We start from the raw sequence: 14655 nt of genomic DNA on the forward strand, positions 1-14655 counted from the left end.
CCATAACCATCCCTCCTTCCCCACTGAGTTTCAGGCAAGAAGGAACTGAGAGTGGGGAGGAGCTGGCAGCATCCCTTATACTGTGCCATGTGTGCGCCACTCCAGAGGGCACCAGAGCTGGTCCCCTACGGATACTGCTAAGGGAAAAACTTCTGGCACTAGTGCATGTGGCGAGTACACACACCTACTGTGGAATGGACATGAGCAACACATCTCAGTGAACACCAGTTACAGAAAAGGTCTGTGTAGAGTTACCTGTGGCCAAAACTCAGTCATTCCTTTCCGATAAGCTAGCAATGATGGACCTTTTTGCCTTTGTGGCAATTCAGTGATTTAGCAGACTTTACCCAGGTGAATGGAACTCAGAAAGGGCCAGATTCTAATCTCAGATAAGCAGTACATGGATCAGTGTGTTTTAGACCAGTGGTTCTCAATCTTTCTGGGAACATTCGCTTAGCCTCATGCAATCGGGCTATGTTTAGGAGGCGGCTTGGAAAGCAGATTGGGCTAAACAAGACTTTAAAAATAAGTGCTTTGTGACGGATCCGACACAGAAGGTTCCTGGGTTTGACCTTTGTTGGTCAACTCTGAACCAAATCCGAACCAACCATGATAGATGCAGACATCTAAGGTACAAATGGAAAATCAAGGATTCCCTGGCATGCGAGTGTGGCTCCCCACGACAGACCATCAAACATATCCCCACCTACTGCCCAATTTATAAAAATGAAGAAGGCATCACTGCAATACATTCTGCTACTCCTGATGTAACCATCTGGCTCCATCAACTTCAGGTGAAATTGTAGTTGCTGTTCTACACCAGCCTTATGAAAGAAGAAGATTCTTGCTCTATGAAAATATACTGGGAATGTATTGACTTGTGACCCAGATGGGCCAAAGAATGAAGGCAAACATTCAGTTTCCTTTTCTAAGTCAATATTGCGGAAGATCACCGTGTCTCTGTGGGACTGAAGTAATCTTTCCAATGTTTTATTTACTTGCTTTTATCACATTAAAATCTTCCTTTCTCATTTCCCAAGACTGCAAGTTTTGTAGGAGACAAGTTGCAATAGAAGAGTAGTGCTGGCTCTGCCCTCATAATTTGTGTTAAGATGTATTTTTATTTATTTGTTTGTAGAGATAACATGGATAAGCCATCTTGGGTGAAATCCTGGCTTCCGTTGACGTCAGTTGCAAAACTCCCATTGAGTTCAGCAAAGCACAGATTTCACCCTCTGTTTCAGAAGTTAGAGTTGCTACTAGATTGTTAAATTATTGGTGCGTGTCAAACAGAATATGCTTGACATTAACATTTTTCCTGTGTTCAAAACCCACAAAGGTTAAAAAACATGCATAACCATGAGCTTCTGAGTCTAAAAATTATGCTAAGTGTAACATTGTTAGAAATAATAACATCCCTGAAGATAAACCTAAAATAATAGACTCAGCCATGTAATTTTCACTTTAAGCTAAAAATAGCCTAAATTGTGGTTTACTCTAAGCCATAATTATCAAGCTGCTGAAGCTGGTTTTGGTTCATCAGAACTGGAAATTTATGCTGCATTTAAGTTTTGAATATTTGAATCCCAAAACTGCAGAAAAGCAAAGGCAGGGGAATGAGAACTGAATATAATAACAAACAGGCGACTCTGATTTGTAGAGTAATGTCGCATATTGGGAGTCCAACATCATGATCGGAAACAATGGCCATCTTGCTGTATCCAGCAAGCTGGAAGAGCTTGTACAATAAGATGCTCTTCTCCTAAGGAATAAACTGATAATCATCTGAAATTTCAGATATCAACTTGCAGTTGGCAATTCTGAACCTAATGCTGATGACTGCTTCTTTGCTAGCTGAGTGACACTTGACATCACGTGAGGCATAGTTTGCAAAAATCTGTAAACCAATTCCCATCCCATTCTAAGAGGGGTTTAGAAACCAAAGGAAGGACGTTAAGATTTTAAAATGTTACTTATCAAATCTTGTCAAAACAGGCTGGAACTTATTCTCTCTCCTACATTGGGTGGTAACGTGGCCTACTAGTTTGAGGATGGGATTGGAAATGGGGATTTCTGGTGTCTGTGCATGGTTCTGCCACTGACTTGTGTGAACTTGAACTAGTCACTTATCCTCTCTTTTGCTTGAGTTTTCCCTCTTGTAAAACGCTGTTAATAATACGTGGCCTCATAGGTGTATGGTGGGGGAAAAGTTTTTGTGAAGCCCTTTTGAGATCCTCAGGTGAGCGATATTTTAATTTCTCAGTTGTGGGTGTAAATATGTGTAAATGTGCATTATTTGTTTAGATGCACTACCATGGGCCAAATGTTGTTCACATTTACATTGGGTTGGGGCAGGGATTGTGTCTTTGTATGCATTTGTACAGCACTTAGCAAAATGGGGCCCTAATTCTGGAGGAGACGTCGAAGGATTGCTGAAATAGAGATATTTAATATTACTGTAAATTTGAAGTAACCCCTTTTATGTCAGTGGTGTTACTCCAGATTTGAACTGGTGCAGGAGCAGAATTTGGTTCCATGTTTAGTAATAATTATACTTCAGTATTTTTTGACCTTACTGAACATGATTTTAGTTAACCTCATTCACTAGTTTTGGGCAAGTAATACAAAATTTTCCACAAATACTCCCTTTTGATATTCTGTGTTTCAGCCAGGCTACATCCTTTCTGAGCGTTTGCTTTCAGTGAACCCTTGAATAACTGAGTTTTACGGGGAAGCACATTTCAGATTGCATGACCATTCCCAGAAATCACTTTTTGCATCCGTGTGTGTAAGAATTCAGCTAGATGTACTTATGGGTTCATTTAATCAGGGAACAGTTGTAGTTGCATATAACTTCTCAGAGCTATCTCTCCACTAAAAATCACTGGTGGATTTCGAATATTTCTAGCGGACCCTATAGTGAAGTGTTTGCTATCAATCCATGGAGCAAAACAATGTTTTACAAAAATTGCTACTAGAATAGGTAAATTCAAGGAATTTGTGATCTGCTTATGACGTAGAAGGTAACTGCATTGGATAAATTATTAATTGTGCATTATTTGATTAGTTCTATTTTCCAGTGTGTTCCCCATAAGATAATCAGAGTCCCATTGCCAGGTGCAATGGGAAATGACAAACCCGCAGTATGGCTTTATCTATGTGGTTTTTTGTTTTTTTAACCGAACAGCCTGGGGATGAGCCATGATGATGATCATTTGTCCTGCGCAGGAAGATCTCACATAATGTCTGGAGAATGGGTGAAGGGCAGGAACCCCAGTGACCTTTCGTGGTCTTCCTGCAGCCGTGATGACCTTGAAAACTTCCTAAAGTAAGAACATGATGAACAGTGAAAATTCTGTACCTCAAAGAACGGGGATTGTATTTGAAATTCAAACACAAAGCAACATCAGGGGAGGGCAGTGTACCGTCACTGTATGGAAGGCTGAATCTGTCTCCTTTGTAGTATACTGGCAGAGATGCAGAAAACTGATCCTCCCCAAATTTCAGCACACTGATAGCTTCTTGAAAAGAATCCCACTTCACTTCCACTTTAGGAATGAATCCTGTGATGACAGGACTCTGTTAGGTTGTACAGGAGGAAGTGCCCTTAAAAAAACAAAAAAAAAAAACAAAAAAACCCACCCCACCGTATTTGACCGGTTCTGCCAGCCTGCCTTGGTAGAACAATTCATTTTACGAAAGCCAGAGAGAACTCATTTCCCAGGGAGTTAATTCTGTGTCATTCTTTCCTCTCTAAGGGTACGTCTACACTACAGGATAAATTCGAATTAGCTTAAACCGATTTTATAAAACAGATATTATAAAGGCGATTGTGCGCGTCCACACTAGGCACATTAATTCGGTGGTGTGCGTCCGTGGTCCGAGGCTAGCATCGATTTCTGGAGCAGTGCACTGTGGGTAGCTACTGTAAAAGAATGAGGACAATAATGTCGATTTGCGTCCAAACTAACCCTAAATCGATATAGTAATATCGATTTTAGCGTTACTCCTCTCGTTTTGTAGGAGTACAGAAATCGATTTAAAGAGCCCTTTAAATCGATATAAAGAGCAGTGTAGTGTGGACGGGTGCAGCATTAAATCGATTTAACGCTGTTAAAATCGGTTTAACAGCGTAGTGTGGACCAGGCCTAAGTGAGCATTAACTTAAACAGTTCACCGTGAATGCCTTTCCTGCAGCATCCAGTGTTTTTAGTTCATCCTCTTTAGCAATTCAGAAAGAATGTAAGGCAAGCTGACTACTAGCTCGTAGATCACCATTCACCGGAACAAACACCAGTGTGTGCTGGACCCACTTGACTATCAGAGATGCAGCCTCTGTACCGAGCAATGAGTTTAGCAGTGATCAAAGGAAGAGGGAGAGGGGGGAAAAAAGAGGTTAAAGAGTCTATCCAGAAAATGAGCGCTCCAGTAATGTTATGTTAAAGAGGAACACTATCAAGATAAAAACAAGGGTCTGATTCTGTACTCTGAGTCTGTCAGCTCCTAAACTACTTGGTAGTGACCCTCATATACATGGTCCAGTATCTTTCCTGCCTTCTGTTTAGTTTTAAAAAAACCTTCCAAGATGCTATTGGTCACAGTTTCAGGGTTAATTGCACCTTTGACACACACCCCTACTCTTCCACAAGAGCACCTACCTAAGGTTTCAGGCTCTGAGCCATCACCTCTCTTGGGCAGAGATCTGCATCTCTTTCCCTCCAAATGGGTTTAGGCTTGCAGTCCTGCTGCATCTCACTGATTTCCCCATCAGCTCTGACCAGGGACCAGCATCTGTGGTTAACCTTTCTCCAGAGGTTGCAACAGTGCACATCAGTTACCAACCAGCCTTCGCAAAGCAAAGTGTATTAGAGAGAAAATATACAAAAAATAACAAACGGACCTACACCCTGGCTAAAAGCTTACCAGAGGTCACCCTGAGCTCCAACATAGGGCTCTGGGGCCTGGCCGTCTTTCAAAGCCCTCAGTTGGTTTTGTGCTGGGTTACCAGTTCATGTCAGGTTTCAGATCAAAAACCATAACAAGTCTGCGACAGTCCAGCTATTTCTTTATACAGTGTCGGCCTTTGATCTATGGCCTCCGGTAACAGGCAATCACCAGTCAGTGGCCCTCTCCTCAGGGCAAACTTCAAAAGGTTTGGTTTTTGCATAACCGGTATTGTGGAATTCGCATTAACCACCCCTAGGGCATTCTCCAGGAAACCCACTTAACACTCACCGTCACAGAGGTCTGCCTCTCTGGCACTTCACAGTAGATTAGAGAGAGAGTCCTAGGGCCCACACGGCTACAACGCAGCTGCACACAACATTTCCTTATAGTCATTTGAACACTGTACATTTCCCAGGTCTCACATCTGTCCCACTGTTCACTCTCCCTATTGAGTAATGCCTCAAAAATACCACTGCATGACCTCACCTCATGCATCTCCAGTCTCCACCTGCCCATAATAGCAACCTGACTAGAAATATCTGCAGGTCAGAATCTTTGCTTAAGAAAGGATATTCCTGGGTGGAAATCTCTCAAAAATAAGCAGGTAAAAATACCAACCGTTTAGACCAAAGACGCCATAATCTCAAGTGAAAGGGAAGGAGCCAGCTTCTCTGGGCAAGTGATCTACCAGCCCAGTTCCAAAGTTCCTCCCCTTAAAGGTGTGTGTAACTCTCGTACTCTTTAGGTCCAAGGTGAGCACCTGTTTGCTGGTAACAGACCCCCGAAGCCAGTATGCCCTGCGGCTTCCCCACAAGCTGCCAGGGATGCACTACAGCGCCGATGAACAGTGCCAGATCCTATTCGGGACCAATGCCACTTTCTGTAAGAATATGGAGGTAAGGCTTCTCCTGGGTCCCAAGGGCGCGAGGGTGGGTAATGGAAACAAAGCTGTCAATTGAGAATAAAAAGATTCTGTGCCTCCAATTGAGATACACTGTGGGATTTTCAACAGTGCCCCGCGTTGGCCTAACCTGCTCTGGTTGAAATCAACAGTAAAACTCCCACTGGCTCAGACGAAAGAACAGAGCTAGGCCAACGCTGAGCACTTTTGAAAACCCCACCCACACTGATAAAGCTAAAATCCTAGTTCCAGGTCGTGAGGTCCTCATTGAGTTTGTATTCAGTTTTCACTTGGGCAAAACTCCCACGGAAGTCAGAGTGCCAGAATACTGAGCAAGAGGCTGTTCTCATGATATTTCCAGCCCATCTGGAATTGGAATGTAGCAGAAGTCTCACGAGTGAGCCTCTTCCCACAAGACTTCCCAGCTCTGCAGACTAGAGAGGTTTAGATCATTTGGATTAACATTGGGACTTTTGGGTTCGAACCCTGACTCCAGACTCTTTAAGGGCTGCTGGTAGGAGCCACCTCTGACTAATGTGAAGCAATATTCATGTATGAACCAATTGACCAACCAGTAGGAGCTCTGGTCTTGTGCTGATCTGCTGGGGAGGCTGTGTGAGACAGTAGCTAGTGGATGGGACTGGGCGTCAGGATTCCTGGGTTCTGTTCTCAGCCCTGCCACTAATTCTCTGTATCACCATGAGCAAGACACTTAACCTAACTGCACCCCTATTCTAGGTGGGGATTATGATTGCACATGTGTGGCTATGTGCTAGGATAGCTACAGATGGAAAGTGCTAAGCATTGTTATCAAATTGATTATTTTATCACCAGAACCATTTAGTGGCATTTTACCCTATGTTATGCTCTACAAAGCCCTAGTTTAGGTGGCAAGAGTGAATCATGCATTACCCTCTTATAACTAGGCAATATTAAAAAAAAAATGTTTTGGTAAATCATTTCCTCCTCTCCCCTCCCCTCCCCTGTCCCCTCCACTTCTAAAAATGTCTGAAACTTTAATCTTATTAAAAAAAGAAAATAATAATCAATTATAACTGAAGTTTCCAAATGCCAAATGAATAAAGCTGTCGAACACATGCAAGTGCTGGGAAAGGACTCTGAGTTTCACATTTGCTGTTTTGTTTACTTTGGATCTGGCAACTAAGTAACAGAGAACATGAAAACAATGAGAAACAAATCTGGGTAGGTTGTGTTTTTTGAATCAACCAGGGAAACGCAGGCCATCCGGACTACTGGACTGGAAGCAAGCTTTTAAAATGTGGATCCTTAAAGAGTACCCCAGGTATAGTCAGGAAAATGCAGGTACCTCCAAATAAACAGATACCATGCTGCTTACCCAGCTTTTGGTAGATATTTGCTATGTGCATTGTTGCAGAAAAGAACTGTCATTCCTGGAGGTTTCACCCCCACTAGGAAGTGCCATTTGACTGTAACTAGTCTGCATTTCTCATGTTGAAATAGCATATCCAGGAATACAGAGTTCTTGAAAATCCTCATTCAGGGTATGTCTGTCAGTGTACCAAACCATCCGGCAGTATTCTCTGTTAGGCACAGGTAGTGTTGGTCTTTGGGATCTTTACTAGTCTTAGTGTTTGAAATCTTTAGAAAAGAAGAAAAGAAACCTTAGTACATATTTGGAAGGACTTTAGAATAGAATAATTTCTGCTGAGAAGTCTATACAAGCTTTGGCTGAATAAAGGAAGTTGCAAACACTGGTCAGTTGAATTATGTAGATGTAGGTATTTCTGATCACGAATGTAGGGTGGGAGTGCTTCAGAGTTCAACGTTCACGTTCTGTGAAATTATTTGCCATTATCTTTACACATCATTAAACCATGGTAATATTTGCATGCTGTTCAGCAGTTATGAGCTGAGTTTCAGTGCAGGCAAACACAAGTTCATAATAGGAAATGGTCAGCTTTAATTTTTTAATCCTGGAAGGTTTTGTTACGTTCACTTTCGTCTTTCTCGTGCCTCATCAACAGAATGCTTGTACTGTAAGTCTCTAAGCTGTCTGCGGAAATATGAACCAAAAAAAATTGGCACCAGTCGTTGGCATTAGTTATAGAAATTATTGGCAAACATAGCTGTCTCCTCTTCTAGCCAATGGTAATGTGGTATTTTTAATTCAATAAAGTATTATTAAAAAATCCAAATGTACAAGTAATAAACATTTGACAGTAAATATTTGTTACAAAAAGGAAATAAACTTCAGGAAATTAGCCTGCTCAATCTTTTTATGACTACACGTGTCTCCTGTCTACATTCCCGTTTAATAAAGAGAGCTATATTATGACATTTTAGAAAGAGATAGCTGAGCTCCAGAATTACGCTGGGCAAACTGGAAGACCTGCATTCAAAAATTTCCCATGATTGGGAAAATTTCCAGAGGACAGTAGATGAATCCAGAATCTAACCATCTTTAGGAAAGGTTGTAAAATCTTCCTGTTTGATGAAGCTTTCTGCCTGAGAGGCATTCAGGTCCTATAGTAAAGAGTAACAATATAAGTATCAACAATAGCTGCATAGAGCCTTGGAACATTCCACCCCGCCTGTATCACTTTGATTTGTCCCCTTTTCTTCCCCCCTTCCCCAAATACCTTCCAAACTCTATAGTACTGGGGCAGCAGAAGTAACGTTACTCCCAAGCCCTGCCAGCAGCCCAAGCTGCACTGACCAGAGAGGCCAAAACGAAACTCCACTCAAAATAGATCTTCCTGCTGTGGTTGTCCTGCTTCCTTCGTGTGTGCTTTGTTCAGCAGTGAAACAGTGAACAAAATTTACAGTCTAATGCTGCCATCATTAGACTTCAGACTCCATGGCCTATTAAAATAAAATGTAGCAGCTCACCATTCTTTCATAGCTATTGTTTCTGCTGTCTACAGACTTTGGCAGTCAGCCTGGCATCAGTCTGAATTTTTAAGATTGTCTTTGGTAACCATGTGTGTTAAAGGCTTGGGCACCTGTCTCCCTTAGGCACGCTTGATAATCTCTGTCTTAATTTATTGTTCTAATGAAAGATTCTGGCATGCAAACTGGCAGTCTCTAGCAATAAGAATGTTTGTTTGCCAAACCACCATGAACTGCTGTGAGCTCTCCGCAGAAATCACAGCACAAAAATGAAGGATCGTGAGGGAGCCACTTTGGGTATGTCCACTCAGCAAAAATAGACACATGGCAGCATGTCTCACAGCCTGGGTCAAGTGACTTCGGCTTGCACCGCTGAGCTAAAAATAGCAGAGCAGATGTTCCTACTTAGGCCGCAGCCTGGGTCCACGAGCCTCCCTTCTCTCTGGGTTTCAGAGCCTGGGTTATAGCCTGCGACCGAACGTCTACACTACTATTTTGAGCCCGCAGTACAATCCTGACTCAGCTGATTTGAACTCTGAGACTCACTGCTTCAGCTCTTTCTTTCCCCATGTAATGTACCCTCCGTAGCTATGTCTGAGTTACGTAGATCCAATCTATTTGTAAATGCCGGGAAAGTTATGAGGAAGTCTGTTTACCTGGTGCTCTGCATTGCCCCTTCTTTCTGTAAAGTCTGAACATTGTCAGGGTATGCACTGCACAGAATCAGGTGATAGCTGAGTCCAGGGCCCCAGGGTGAAATCCTAACTCCACAGAAGTCAAAGGGAACTTTGCTGTTGACTTCAGCAGGGCCAGGATTTCACCCCAGATGTTTTCAGGAGTTACAAACAGAATAATCCCTAATTAGCCCCAGCAAGGCTGGGTTCTGACATTAATCAAATCTAGTTCTGGAATTTGTCATGTCCCTGGGACTGATTCTCATTTTACTAACATTGGTGTAAACCAGAAGTAACACAGTTGAAGTTAATGGAATAACACTGCTGTAAAACTAGTGTGAGATCAGAATCAAGCCCTTATTTATAGCATAGTGCTGCTTGATGGAAGGACGTGGCCCATCTAGAATCTGGCATGGTAACGCTTGTTTTATAGGAATAAAGCTACTGTCATAATACCAAATATCGAACTGATTGAGTGAGTGTTTGAAAAGTGGGCGTGTGGGGATGACAGTGTTGCTCTGAATATCCATGATGTGCAATAGGAGATAAATAGGAGTCCACCTTTTAAAACTCATTGTATCATTCACCCAGGCATTGGTACCTTTACGATATTGTGTTACGGCCACCTACATCCCAAGTTTTGCAAGGCATTTGACAGTCTGGCCTGACTGACCGCTATTTCCCGATGTGCTACCATGCTTGTAAGTCTAGTATTATTAGGGGTAGAAGGCCCTGTGCAGAAGACCAGCAAAAAACAGAGGTGTTCCTCAAATCCCATACAAGCTGTCAATATAGGATTTAAGTGGTGAATAGGCCTTGTGCATTTTTCTTTGTTATGCTGTGCACAAAAACCATCATGGCTGCATCTCTCACAGTTGAGATAAAGTGTCTGTATCAGGAACACATTGTTCACAAACTCATGTGAAAATACACTTGTGTGTTTAATCATGAGCACTAGATTTATTTTTCAAGCTGGCATGCCTACTAACAGAGGCTTTTGGGCTGACATTATATTTATGGAGAAAATGTGATTTGTATCTCTTATATCCAGTGTTTGGCTTTCTGTTTTGTATGCCTTTTGGCTTATTTATTATTAACGCATTTTTGCGGGTTTTTACATAATCTTTATCTTTAAGTATTGTTTTGAGTCAAAACTATGCATAGACTAAAATGGCATGTAGAGATTAACATTGCTACGAAGAGATTTTCTGCTTAATAAGGGATGCTGTTAACTCAAATGTAGCCCAGAACTGAGATTTTGAGTAAACAAGCTTTTAGAAAATCTGAGACCTGTAGGAATGGTGCCATCATTTTCCTTAAATTGCAGTTGCTTTTAAACAAATAACTTTCCTTTCCAGTATCCACAATCGAAACATTGCAGCACTGAGAACCTGAGAATGAAAATGATTGTAAGCAAAAATAAAACTGACTAGCTCGTTTCCATTGTCGAGCTGTACAAAATGGAAACAAAAAACGTAAAGGAAGAGCACAAATAGTGTTAGTAAGTTGAATCGTAAAAATCCTTTCAGCTTTCGTAATCAAAGGCTTGTTGGGAAACCTAGGTAAGCAAATTTGTGTGACATCAGTGGGACTATCTGTGATCCTTATCCTGTGAGGAGATCTATGGGATTGAACCCCCTGCGCTCCACTAAATCAACGGGGCTCTGTGTAGTTGCAGAGTCTGCCTGAGGAAAGCCAAATGCAAGATCAAGACCCATGTTAGTAAATACTACGGTATATGGTTAGTACTGATTAAAAACTCATAATAAGATTGTAGGCCAATTGTATCTCTGCAATAGCAGGCTACAAATCAGCCTCTGTACAGGCTGGGACTGTGTCTACAGATGTGTCTGTAAAATACATATGTACTGTGGGTATGGTATAAATTATAGTAGTAGTAATAATTATTAATAGCACTACAGTAAAGGATGGGGTTGGTTTGGTTTAAATGTGCAGGCTACATGCTTGGCGATTGCAAAGTAAAATGAGAAGATTTTCTTTTTTAAAAGTAAAGTTAATAATTTAGCTAACTGCTCTCCTATATTTTATAGTTTTCCTAACGTGGGTTGTTAAAAGTGCAACTATTTTCATGTTGCCTGTTTTATATGAAACAGAAGCATCCTATTTCACGGCTTCTGTGCATTGCAAGACAGACCATTTCTCCCCCTTCTTTTTGGTGGAAATACTTTGTGTTTTAAAAAAAAGTGAGAGAGAAGCAGAATGCCTGCACTGCGCTGCACAGCCCAGTTTACAATTATTGGAATGCTTCAGAAATTTCTGTACATGTTTCATTTTGGAAGTCTGTCAAAACACATTCTGGTGCAGTGGTTTTAAAATATATATAATATATATATATATAAATAAAAAGAGAGGGGAACCAAAATCAAATTATAAAACTACAATGTGTCAATTTAAGAATATAAAAAATAATAAACTCTTAAAAATGATAGGCACCTATTAATCAAGCACTCGAAAGTTTGTAAATCCTTCATTTTCTTATTAAGACATAAGGTTAGTTGTCGGGCTAGGGGAGAGAATTAGTGTAGCCTTGTGATGTGGCATCTACAGCTTAAGTATGAACTTCAACTAAATTAGCCAGAATGCTATTGAATGTCAGTCTGCAAACACAGTATAACAAGCCTGCTCTCAGACCTCTCCCATCAGCCTCTGGGTACTTCCCATCTGCAAAAGACTTCAAGAGAAAACTCCCATAACCTTCCCAACCACATCTGAACATAGATACATACTCACAATATTTATTTTTACTAGCCTTTTTCTCATTTCCCATGGCCAAGAAACTTGATCTGTGACTTCACTCTTTTAATTTCCAAACTTTTAAGGGATGTTTGACAGACAGCATTGCCTCTTAAATAATAATAATAATAGTAATAAAAAACCTTATACACTCTCTATACTGAACGCAGAGCCTAAGTGATTTTAGAGCCCAATACTGCAAGGTTCTGGATGCCCAACGCTTCCATTGAAACCTATGGGCGATGAAGCCTCTGGGTGTCTTGCAAGATTGGGGCCATAGGCTTTGTGTCAGGGTTGCAGAAGCAGCATTAAAGTGGGAGCTGTCAGGGTGGCTGTGGGACCCTACCTACTGCCCATTGAACGGACTGTGCCATGAGCAGGTTTGTTCTGCACAGGATACGGGCGCAGATATAAAAGCATAGCCCATGCCGCTGACCGTGCCCTAGAATGCCCATGCTGTTCAAAAGCCTCAGGTTTTGAGTCCCTGACCTATAGCTGACTGATCTTCAGAAAGTGCTGAGCCCCAACATCAAAAGCAGGCCCCTTTAAGGTGTTTCAGGGTGAGCACCCAAAATCGCTAGTCACTTCTGGAAATCTTGATCATGCATGTCTCTTATGTGGTATAGATGGACAAGTGCAGTTCTCTATGAATACTGCTAATCAGGGGCCCAGTCATGCAACCTTTGCATATCCAAGTAGTCTTGAGTCACATGGGTGGATTTAAGGTACATTTGCTCTGCAAAAAAAACCTCTTTGCAGTGAGTCTCCGAGCCCCGGTCAATTGTCTCGGGCTCTGTAGAGCTCACACACTGAGTCTAAAAATAGCAGTGTAGACATTCCTACTTGGGCTGGAGCCTGGGTTCTGACATCTGGCAAAGGGGAGGGTCTCAGAGTCCAGCCTTCAGCCTGAACCTGAATATTCACACTGCTATTTTTAGTGCTGTAGCATGAGCCCTACAAGCCTGAGTCAGTTGACCTGGGCTCTGAGACTCACTGCAGTGGTTTTTGCTCTGTAGATGTACCCTTATTGACTTTGCTGGGATTACTGTGGCTAATAAGGCCCGGGCCAAATTAAAGGGGTAACGAGGTGGTGTGATGCTACCCATGGAAACAGGATCTCAGCCAACCTCAGGAGCCATGCTGCAAGAAAAGGCTTGGGTGAGAAGGTTAGCCAGTTACAGTTACATCTTCGTCTGCTAGGAGCGTATTCTACTTGCTTTGCTTTGCTTTGCTTGATGTCACCTCAATTTTTACCTTCGTTAATCAACGTATAGTTCTGACTATAAATAGATTACAGTGCTGCATTGTTGTATGTGAGCTGCTGCTCAGCTGACTCACACAAGCTGGTGTGTGTGCACTATTCCCTTGGCATTAGTGAGCCTGCTAATTACTGGGAGTGTCCAGTGACTGGGGCTGGACACTAGAGGAGGAGGCATCTGAGGAGTTTGGGGACAGAGGTACACCAAGTGTGTGCCTGCCGGGCAAAGTAGTGGCTGGCAGAGCCCAGAGCAGAGTTTTGGGCTGGCTGAAGGGCTGGCAGGGTCAGGGAGCTGACCCACAAAAGACTCCCTCTCACTGAGGCGAGAAAGTGTCGCACAGCTGTGTGCAGGCCTTTAGAATGCTGCAGCTACAGTTGCTAAGATGTTATGATGATGAAGAGCCCTGGGCTGCTCTTGCTGTCCTGTAGAATTACTGCTATAGATGAAAGCTAGTTTCATTCGTATCTTGGGATCGGTACGTACAACAGACTAATATTTATGTGGAGAGTGTGGCATTGCCATGTAGTTACTGTTTGAAGACCTGGTGGATTTTTTTTTGTCTTTTCTCTCTTAAAAAGACCAACCCCTTGCTCAGAGCAGGACTAATCCCCAGACAGATTTTTTGCCCGCAATCTCTAAATGGCCCCCTCAAGGATTGAACTCACAACCTGGAGTTTAGCAGGCCAGTGCTCAAGCCACTGAGCTGTCCCTTCCCCCTAAAAGAAAGAGCAGCTCTCATGGGAAGGGCTTTTATTCTTCAGTTTTGGTTATTGGGAACAGAGAAGCCCTTGGTATCACTCCATGTATCCATGGAGCCCAGTATATTTCATACGGCTTCCACATGTTACTAGCCAGATAAATACACGTAAAGTCATCTAATGCCCAAGGCTGAGCTCAGCATGATCCACTTCACGTTCGCAGCATTTGTTTTGTTATGTTTTCACTGATAAAGAGCATTAAAAAAAAAAGTCTAGGAAACAACTTTTCAGACATTTCTGCAACTGATATTATAACACTGGAAAGCAGTTAACTCAAGGATTATTTCTTCTTGAACTAAATTAATCCCTTGGATTTGGACACTTTCTGGATGTTTGGTGATTCTCCACTCGCTCACACAGGTGTTAATCAAGCTGTAACTCCATTGAAATCAATGGAGTTACAGGGGTGTAAAACTAGTCTTAGAGGAGAATAAGCTATAGATTTGGTTGTCAGAGCTGGGCACTTTATATGCTAAAAGGACAGCATGTGG

The 14655-nt window shown here is 42.1% G+C and overlaps 1 protein-coding gene across 2 annotated transcripts in view; it reads left to right on the plus strand.

Annotated features, from left to right (window-relative positions):
• ADAMTS17 (ADAM metallopeptidase with thrombospondin type 1 motif 17) overlaps positions 1-14655 on the plus strand; it is a 265553-nt gene that overhangs the window by 115935 nt on the left and 134963 nt on the right. For both annotated transcript variants that reach the window (XM_030578668.1, XM_030578669.1), the window contains 2 exons: positions 3188-3328; positions 5693-5843. In XM_030578668.1, coding sequence (XP_030434528.1) covers positions 3188-3328; positions 5693-5843 — 292 coding nt within the window. The remainder of the gene's footprint in view (positions 1-3187; positions 3329-5692; positions 5844-14655) is intronic.

Source organism: Gopherus evgoodei, chromosome 10, assembly GCF_007399415.2.
Source record: "Gopherus evgoodei ecotype Sinaloan lineage chromosome 10, rGopEvg1_v1.p, whole genome shotgun sequence".
Taxonomy (NCBI): Eukaryota; Metazoa; Chordata; order Testudines; family Testudinidae; genus Gopherus; species Gopherus evgoodei.